The following is a 9,567-nucleotide window of genomic DNA, read 5'->3' on the forward strand; positions in this document are numbered from 1 at the left end:
GGTCAGCGGGTGGTGAGCAATTGCATTGTGCACCACTTGTTTTGTGTATTCCGTATATTCTCTTACCATTATTATTTTCCTCTGCTGTTTTATTAAACTGTCTATCTCAGCCCACAGGTTTTCCCTTTTTCCCCGATTCTCTCCCGCATCCCACTGAGGAGGGGGAGTGAGTGAGCAGCTGGGCGATGCTTCGTTGCCAGCTGGGGTTAAACCACAACATCACCACTCCGAAGCCCTGGGCTTCCACACTAAACACTACTTACTCCTCCCTCTGCAGAACACAGCTATTAATGCTTGTCACTGCCTACCCTGACTGTCGTAACACCAAAATAAAGTTTAGCACTGACACAAGCCACGGTCACCCGAAGGTGAAGGGCTCGGGCCTAAAAGAACAAAGCTCTCAAAGAAGCAACATGCTAAACCCCCACGAACACAGCAAGGAAATTTTATGATTAATAGAGGAGGAGGAAAATAATAAAATGTGCTGTGAAGCACGTTCTGACACAGAGAGCTCGGCTGCTCCTTTTCCTGTACAGTCCAGTACATCCACATTTAAGCAGCCTGCCCAAGCTGTGGAAGACGAGGGATCGGCTCACCGACTCCGTGCCTTTAGATAAGCCCTTCTCTTCCCGTTTGAGCCCATTCATTAGTCCCCAGACAAGCTGGACGGAACAGTACACGACAGAACCGGGAGATGAAAAAAGCCAACCTGTTCTTGATGATTCTTTGCACAATTAAATCTGTGGTGAGATTGCTGCCGCTGTCCACCAGCTGGAAAATGCCACGTCTCTTCGGTTCCTGTGAACAAACACAACAGCCGGAGCTGTGAAAAACACGTGGGACCTCTGGGCTTACAGCCTGGGAGTGAAAGCTGAGCAGAAGTCATGGCAGGTCCTGTGGGTGCCCGGTCAGGCACAGCACAAAGTGATCTCCTAGGAGGCAGCGTAAGTACCTGCTGAAAGCAAGGCTTCACGTGTATGGGAGCTGAGCAAGGCTGCACAGGACGGGCACAGAGCGAAGGCTGCAGGGTTTCTCACGCTGCCATGAAGGCATTGGAAACAGGCAAAACAAAACAGTGAATGGAGCCACTGTGAATGATTTACAGGCTCTGCTCCAGGTAGCTCCCCTCAGGGGGGGTGAAGACCAGCATCACCCGCCAAGGACTCGCTCAGGTGGCGTTCTCGGCTCGGGAACACAAACAAAGCAATGTGAACAAAGCCATGCTGTACCTATCAAATGCTGATAAAGAAGCATGGACAACAGCAGCTGGTAGCTTACCTCATATGGATCAGACCCATCCTTGTCTGGCACCACCTCAGTCATCCCATGACACACAAGCGTTACCTGGAAGAGGACACAAAGCCGCTGACGAGATCCAAAACGTGACAGGGACTTTCCCTGCCGCGGCACTCACTGCAGCGCATCTGGAGATCAGCAAAGCCGCCCCTCCTGTACCAGGCTTGGCAGCGCAGCCCGAGCTCCCTGCAATCCTGCTGAGCGGGAGCACCTCTCTGCTGCCCCCGTGTTCTCCTGCACCACTTTAGCTCTTTAAGCACATTGGACCCCAACATCTACATATACGCAAAGACTCTCACCCTGAAGTGATCCAGCAGATCGGCCGTGACAGCATAGGGGGCTCCAATCACCACTTCCGAGACATACTAGAAAAGAAACCAGGTGAAGAGTTGACGTGTGGAAAAAAAAAATAAATAAAAAGACCCAAACCAGAGGCCAGCCGGCTTCCTAAAGAGACTTGGCCAGGTCACCTGGTCAGAGAGTCAGGGACTCAAATAAGGGAACAGGAAAGTGGGTACAGCAGCTACTGCCTGTCACGCAGCACTTTTTTGTTCCACTGAAGAATGTGCTTTCTGGTAGAGCACAGAGCAAATGCAACAGTTGCTCAGGGCACACCTTTCTGGGTCTCCCCGCATTTCTTTCCCAGGAATTTTCTCCCCTGCTGCAGCAGGCAGAGTTTCCCACAAGAACACAGCCACAGAACAGAGCAGCACTCCGTAAGGCATCCCGCCTCCTCACGGTGGACGGGCTCGGTAGCTCAGGTCAGCCAGGACAAGAGGAGCCCAGGGATTCCCCCCCGAGAGCACACCAGCACCCCTGGCAGCCCAACGCCATCAGTCTTGTCTTTGCCTTCTCCGTGCACACCAGAGACCTCGCACAGGACTGTTGGCTACAGGCGAACACCATCGAGCTCCAGGCAATTTCTGGAACAGAGTGGGGGCACCTACCCTGCAGGCCAAGACACTGAGTGTTCTCTCATGGATGTTCATGATGGGATAGTTCTTCCCTTTGTAGCGATTTACTTCCTACGGGAAAGCACCAGGCACAATTAGGAGAGAGACGAAGCCACCCCCTTTTCCTCTCACTTTCTCCCAGCACGGAGACCCTGCATTGCCCAGTACAGGATCTCTCCCCTGCCTTTCAGAGCACAGCCTGCTTCCTTCAGAAAGAGCTGCTGCTCTCTCTTTGGGCAGCATTACACACAGACCTGATCAAAGTGCAGCCCAGCGATGATGTAGGGTTTCTCTGCCAGCTGGTGAACCTTCTCCAGGAAATCCACATGTCCAATGTCTGTAGACCTGTTTAAGGAATTGAACCTAACATGGAAAACTGGGAAAGGAAGACAGAAATAGCATTGAAAAACCACCGTGGGAGACAGGCATCCCAAGGATTTTGTTTTTGCATTACTTGTTGCCTGTGCCCCAAGAACAGTTGCTGCCTCCCTCCTCAGGCTCCACAGCTTCTGGGCAAAAGCCAGACGTCTTTCCAGCTCCACCTTACATGGACTCAGCTTCGCCCCTGTCCAGAATTTCTGCCTGTTTTGGGTATTCTGGCACAACACCTCAAAGACTGTGCCAGGGATGAAGCATCTGCTCCAGATGCCCTCCCCGTGCAGGCACTTGGTCTATGACAGCCAGTCCGTGAAACGGCCCGGAGTGGGACTGCTGGAGTGTGGAGGGTACCTCGCAACAGCCACAGACCCCTCCAGAGAGGAGCTGGGGCTCCTTTCTCAGTGCCCTGTGACTAAGAAACTGCCAGTGAGAACTCCTGCCTCCCCCCCCTCACACGCACACCTACAGGAAAGGTTAAAAAAAAAAAAAAAGAGAGGTAAATGTCCAAGTCTGGTGCCTTGAAAGATGAAAACATCAAACAAAAAGACCAACACTACTTTCTCAACAAAACAGAGTCAAGGATACGGAACAGGTCGAAGGCTCCGGCCACATAGATGATAGTGTCCCCTGGCTGTGGCTCCTTCCCTGAAGCAAACTGGATGATCTTCTGAGATGTCTGCAAGAACTGCGAGACGCCAGTCCAGGGACTGTGACCTTTTGGCCCCTGGGAAAACACAGACCACACAGGTTTCCTCTTCAGGCCCCAGGAGTGGGTCTGGACACGCAGAACGCAGCTGCAGGCAATGTGCCGGCCTCCACTCGCTAGCAAGCACCACAAGTCTCAGCAGCCTGGACACTCCACACTCCTGGCACCCAGTATCCGCGCAATCTCACGAAAGCCCTTCTTGCTCTGTCAAACACGGTCTGGATCGTCCCCTCAACAGCCAGCTAAGGAGATGCCAAGAAGGAAGCTGAGGAAGGAGGAAGGCAGCACGGCAGTCTTGGATTTCCAGGAGAGGCAAGGCTTACTGCGGGCAACAACACGCGACTACCTACGCCCTTCTCCAGCCCTCAGGCAGCCTAGGCGTCCACCTGGCCGACGGCACGCCATGCTGGGAAGGGATCACCCGGAGCTCCAGCGAGGGCCAGATCCCAGCGCCGGCGGAACCGAAGATGGAGCTTTACCCCCGCCATGCGGCAGTTTGGGAAACAGCCACCGAGTCACCCGCTCCAGCCCTGCTTCACTCCCCTGAAGCTAGAACTTCAACTCAGCCAGGACCAAGGCAAGCCACACAACGGCAGCAAGCAGAAGGGGGCTCATGCAGGGTACCTGGTGCCCAGGTATCCTCCCCAGATCCAAGCACTGGGAAGCAGCCATGCTGGAGCAGCAAGCCCCGTAAAGCCTGCCCAAAAAACCCAATGTGGAGGAGAACAAAGAGGATGATTCAGCCTGGTCAGCAAACCCCCTGTGAGTAAAAAAGGCTTACTCAAGCTGTAGGTCCAGGTGCTCGTTAATCAGGGACAATCCAACAGCCAGGAGAAAAAAAAAAGGGGGGGGGGGGGCTGACGGCTCTTTAGAGGTGGCCCAAGGCATGAGCTGGACATGATGGCAGAGCGCCCCAGGACTGCTCTGCTGCTTGAAGACCAGGCACGCGAGTTCTGCAGCGCAGCACGCTAGCTACGTGCCTGCTACGTAAATGCTTCCCAGACCTAATGCGACACCTTTAAAAACATGAGCACTAAAAGCAGCACCCACAGAGGCCGTCCCTAGGCTGGAGCTGTGGGCACTGGGTCCCAAAGGAAGCGGCGATAACAAATTGACAAGCAAGCCAGAAAAGCAGCAAAGGCCCCGTGGGCGCAGCAGCTCTGTGGTGCCACTGAAGGACAGTTCACTCGCTGGCCCTGTACAGCCACACGTCCCTGTTTCACTGACTACAGCAGCTACTTTATGGGGGCAGCAGGCATTTACTGAGGTTACTACTAAATGTAGGGGGAAAAAACCACAATCCTGCAACACAGGCCTTAGAGCACATTTGGAATCCTTCTCAGACAGGACAACAACAAGACGTCCATGACCAGAACTCACGTTACCTTCCCAAAGTTGTCAGTGTGCTTCCGATAGTCTAGGTCCTCATCCTGAAGGGAGATAAAGAGTCAAAATGTTTAAGCACTCACACAGCTCATCCAACCAAGAACATGCTTGTGTGTGGCAGAAGCACTGGGAAGTCCAGGCTCGGGCTGTGCACCATTGATCCCTGGCACGGAATGCTGACAAACCAGTTAATATCTAAACCAGAGTCGTGCCCCAGCATGAGTCAGATGAAACGTGTCCTTATCTGATCCCAGCCCCACACAGTGACGGGGGGTTCTTGCCCAACCTGCAGACCTGATAACGTTGCACATCTATGTCCTCCCTCAGCTGCACAAGCCCCCAACAGGGCAGCGTCCCTCCCTCTTCCAAAGACACTCCACTGGAGACGGGCTCAGACCTCTGCCGGCAGCTGTGCTGGATCTTGGTGTGAACTTGGGTATTGCGGCTAAGCCAACCTAACAGCTCAGCGTGCCAAAAGGTCTCCCTCTACCCCCAAATTCGCTCCTGGGTCCCTCGTCTTGTCCCCGCTGGTACACAGGTGACGCCGTTCACTGGACTGCTTGAGTCAATTCAACTCATTAACCACCATAAAACTACTTCCTGTATTTTATTTCAGTTCGGCTAGCTGTCTAGCAGGCAGTGAGCGGAGGAGACTCAAGAAGGGCCTGATAGGACCAGAGACAGCAGAAGACAGAAGCACACAGCTCAGTGGGAAGGAAGAGACCTTTCCAATTCTGGCAGCACCGGGTGGACAGATCAGCGTGGCCGCACTGTGCCGTTTCACCCTCAGGGACGCCGCAGGCCAGCCTGTAGTTCCCATAGCATTCCCAAAGCCCACAGCAATCACGAGGGATTGAAGCTTTTACCCCCCGCCCCTTTCCAAAGCAGCGTGGGCTGAGATCACACTGATCTCAGACGGGCTTAAGCAAACATAAGCAGGGTGTTTTGCTGCTGCTGCCCGTAATCAGCTTGCCAGTCTTCCGTGCACCTAGGAGCCAGGCCCAGGAGCTCCCCCGCTATTTGGGACAGCAAAAGGAAAGAGCTGGGTTACGTCCTGGACTCCAAACTCCCACCCAGCGCCCTCCGACTCACTATGTTGCTGTGGTGCGCCTTAGTCATGAGCAGCATGCGGCCAACGAGGTCAGTAGTGGACACACCTTGGGTGCGTTTGCATTCCCTGCAGGGAGACAAGCGAAGGATAAAGCAGAAGCCACAGGAGCATTTGCCTCTTTCTCTTCCCACCTTTACTGCAGGAACATCCATGACACCCGACAAATCCAAACAAGGGACTGTCCCAAGAACGTCTTCCTTCCACCTGCCCATGGCATAAAGTGCAGCGTTCATTTGCCGAGCCTCTGCATCTCCAACGCCACAGCGACTGCTCACACGGGGAACACTCACCCTGCACAAACTCCCCACAGAGCCAACCCCCCGTGGGGCTTCAGGACCAGAGCTACCATCCGCCGGGCACAGCAAGGCCCTGGCAGTCGGTTGCCAGCCTGTGACGCTTCCCAGAAGCCAAAATGGTGGGAGCAACTGGAGCTCTGGCACACGTTACAGCAAAAGTAAAGCCTGACCTAAGGCAGCTTTGCTTCATCTGACCTCCCTGTGGGGCATGAACTCCCAGAAACTCTGCCCAAAAGAGGGTAAGAAGGTAGGCAGCAGCGGTTACCTGTATCGCCCTGCCGTCTTCACTTCCTCATAGGTGTCCTTGCCGTCTATTGTCAAGGTGATGTCGTCTGCAGGGAGAGAAAAGCCTCAGCACTGCGCTCCAGGCCCCCTGCACAAGAGCTGCTTTATAACGACGGCAGAAGCCAAGCAGGTCCAGCGCATGAGCCAGGCAATCCGAATCCCTGTGCCCACATGTGGGATACACCTTGCATCCCACGGAAACGCCAGGGGTTTGCAAGAGCACCCTCCCTGTCTGTGGAGACGGGCGTACGGATGCTAAGCATCGTTAACCACTGCTTTTAGACAGGCCAGAAAATCTGAGCCGGTCGCCTTGCAGTGAACCCAGCAGCAGGCACGACTAAATTACGGGCTGAATGACAATAAACAGCCACCATCAGCCGCAGTACTAAAAAGCACCTTAACCTTAGCTCCTCCAGGACTGGTTTTGGCCGTTGGTTCACATCATGACTTTTTCAGCCAGTTAAACAGTCCTCCGACAGCCAGCGCTTCCCCCCAGTGACGGCACTTCTACAGCGACACCGAGCTACCCCGCTACAGCATTAATTCCAGTTCATCTGTGCCTGGCCCCCAAACCGCTCTACCAAAACACTGCTCACCTACTTGTAGGGACGGTATAAAACCTTCACAAGTGAAAACCCAGACTGGCTTTCACGTGGCAAAACAGCGCAGGCGCTGGCAGCTGACGAGCGTGCTCTCACACCGTCAGGAGGCTCGGAGAAGCTGGGGCTTTCTCAACCCCCCCACCCTCACCGCAGGGCACGGGGACAAGAGAAGAGACCACCTCGCAAGCGCAGCCGCCTGGGCCGGGCAGAGGCAGGGTTTGCTGTCTGCTGCCCTCACGGATAAGCTCAGCTATTTCAAAACTTTGACAAAAACACAGCCTGGCAAAACTGCAGCATGCAGGGGTGTTGCTCCGGTGCAAGTACTGAACGATTTGGCAGCGGGGATAAAGGCAGGACAACGGGAGCAAAGGCCACCAGCACGCCTCTGTTGCCATAATCCCTCACCAAGCCTAGTAAGGGGTCACATCCCCCCCCCCACATCCAGGGAAGGCAACTGAGTTGATAAGGATTTTGATAATCACCCTGTCCACGTGAGAAAGCTTATCTATCTTATAGAAGATTAATGATTTATTTACATTTAATGAAATACCTGGCTTATTGATAGTAGGTGGCTGGGATCAGATGAGGAAGCGTACGTGGAACAAGTGCAAAGACTACTCCTGATTAATGGAATACCTTCGGAGGGGTAGGGAGGAGGGGCTGAGGCTGAAGGAAGCAGTCCCAGGAAGGGACAGAGTACACAGGTTCCTCAGAACACCAGTTCTATTCAGTGCCTATAAACTGAGAGGCGTTCATAGCAAGAACGAGGTCTCCGAGCACACGGCCAGCTCAGCCCTGAACAGCTTATCAGCAGGATAAAGAGAGCAGCTTTTCAGATCTGATCTCATCCCGGGATAAGTGGATATAAACACGACTGTATTGCTGCACACTTACCTTTTCAACAGCGTTTTTCACATTTAAGCTTTGTAAATTATTATTATTATTTCCCCCACGCACAAATTTCTGCTGGTGCTAAGAGCAACCTCGGGGCAATTGTCAGAGAAGGTGTTTCACCTCTGCAAGCGAAAGGGATGCTACAACCGAGGGATGTGGCCACTCTCAGGGTGCCTGATGCACAGATGTGTTTCTCCAGGCAAGCAGAACGGGAGCAGCCGTGCTGCCCAGGGCAGGCACTGGCGAGGCAGACCTCTGCACGCGAGGTACCCTCTGACGGCCAGCACCAGCCAGAACGTTCCTCGGTTTGCAGCGGGGAAACCATGAGCACCAAGCCCCAGAAGGCCCACGTTAATCCAACTGTTGCCTCAGAACACCACTCACCACCGTGCACACAGAAGTCACAGTTATATTTGTCCAGGGTTTCCAGTGTGGTGACATAGGGAGCTCCTGGAGCAATCTCATCCACCCACTTGATGGCTTGCACCATTTTGTACCTCTCCTCCTGTGTAAAGACAGGGGGGCCCTTGTGCTTGGCAATCTCCTCTGGGCGAGAAACAGAAAGACCCAGTTAGCAGCAAGTACTACAGCTGTGAAGACTCTCACCTACAGGAGCCTCTCCCATTTCACGGGCAGGTGAACTTCACTGTGGGCCTCTGCCTGGGATTGGTTTGTGGTAGAGAAGGAAGCCCCAGCTAGATCAGAAAATGTTTTAATTGAGTTGCATCTCCCAAGCATGTAACAGGGGCCCCGGAATTCACTTGGAAGGCAAAAGGTCTCAGTGCCTCCCTGCACCCAGATGGTCCCTACTGGGGGGGACAACCTGGGCCTCCTGGCAGCCCCCAAGGGGAAATTCCCCTTTTAAGCAATAGCTTCAGGCTACACGTGGTTCATGCTAGAAAACATGCGTCCACAAACCAATTTAAAATGCATCTTCACACCCAAGAACTAGCTCCTAGCACTTGACTTTCACACGGGCTTGAAACGAGTTTTCTCCACACAGTAATTTGTTCTGGAATATCAGTTCTGCAGTTTGCACCAGCAAAACCAGACTGGTTTTCAACTGGTTCAATTGTTTGTACAGCACCGACTAGAGATCACCCCTCAAACGAAGCCTGCACGCTCTGGACTACCTAACCCTGTCTCGGGAAAGCGCGAAAGGGGCGACGCCGCTCCCTTACCCAGGGAAGGCACGCTCCTCTTTTGGAGGCTGCTGCTCCCTGAGCGGATGCAGGAAGCAGCCTGCTTTGTACCGGGAGATCTCCGTTCCCTCGGGGCTAACGTTGCTGGGCGATTCTAGAGGCAGGAGGAGGCGAAAAGCTGAGAAAACCTCTTACCGTCCGTGTGGACTCCAACAATCAGATAATCTCCCATGGCCCGAGCCTGGCGTAGCTGGTTCGAGTGGCCATAGTGCACCATGTCGTAGCTAGAACGACAACGGCCCCCGTTCAGCCGGGAGATCTCCGTTCCCTCGGGGCTAACGTTGCTGGGCGATTCTAGAGGCAGGAGGAGGCGAAAAGCTGAGAAAACCTCTTACCGTCCGTGTGGACTCCAACAATCAGATAATCTCCCATGGCCCGAGCCTGGCGTAGCTGGTTCGAGTGGCCATAGTGCACCATGTCGTAGCTAGAACGACAACGGCCCCCGTTCAGTCCGGGGG

General features: G+C 53.9%; 1 protein-coding gene across 8 annotated transcripts in view; it reads right to left on the reverse strand.

Moving 5' to 3' along the window:
• Nucleotides 1-9,561, reverse strand: part of PCYT2 (phosphate cytidylyltransferase 2, ethanolamine) — an 11,424-nt gene extending 1,863 nt beyond the window's left edge. The window contains exons 1-11 of one of the 8 annotated variants that reach the window (XM_035899730.1): nt 9,445-9,561; nt 8,292-8,453; nt 6,392-6,458; nt 5,812-6,034; nt 4,719-4,763; nt 3,213-3,351; nt 2,504-2,586; nt 2,244-2,321; nt 1,596-1,661; nt 1,279-1,344; nt 710-798 (exon numbers count right to left, since the gene is read on the reverse strand). In XM_035899730.1, the coding sequence (XP_035755623.1) occupies nt 710-798; nt 1,279-1,344; nt 1,596-1,661; nt 2,244-2,321; nt 2,504-2,586; nt 3,213-3,351; nt 4,719-4,763; nt 5,812-6,034; nt 6,392-6,458; nt 8,292-8,453; nt 9,445-9,526 (1,100 nt within the window). In that variant the 5' untranslated portion in view covers nt 9,527-9,561. Of the gene's footprint in view, nt 1-709; nt 799-1,278; nt 1,345-1,595; nt 1,662-2,243; nt 2,322-2,503; nt 2,587-3,212; nt 3,352-4,718; nt 4,764-5,811; nt 6,035-6,391; nt 6,459-8,291; nt 8,454-9,088; nt 9,136-9,244; nt 9,356-9,444 lie in introns of those variants that run through there. The other 7 variants (XM_009644151.2, XM_035899753.1, XM_009644142.2 and 4 more) reach the window with 7 other exon arrangements.
• Nucleotides 9,562-9,567: the final 6 nt, after the last annotated feature.

This window comes from Egretta garzetta, unplaced genomic scaffold, assembly GCF_000687185.1.
Source record: "Egretta garzetta isolate BGI_Z169 unplaced genomic scaffold, ASM68718v1 scaffold381, whole genome shotgun sequence".
Taxonomy (NCBI): Eukaryota; Metazoa; Chordata; class Aves; order Pelecaniformes; family Ardeidae; genus Egretta; species Egretta garzetta.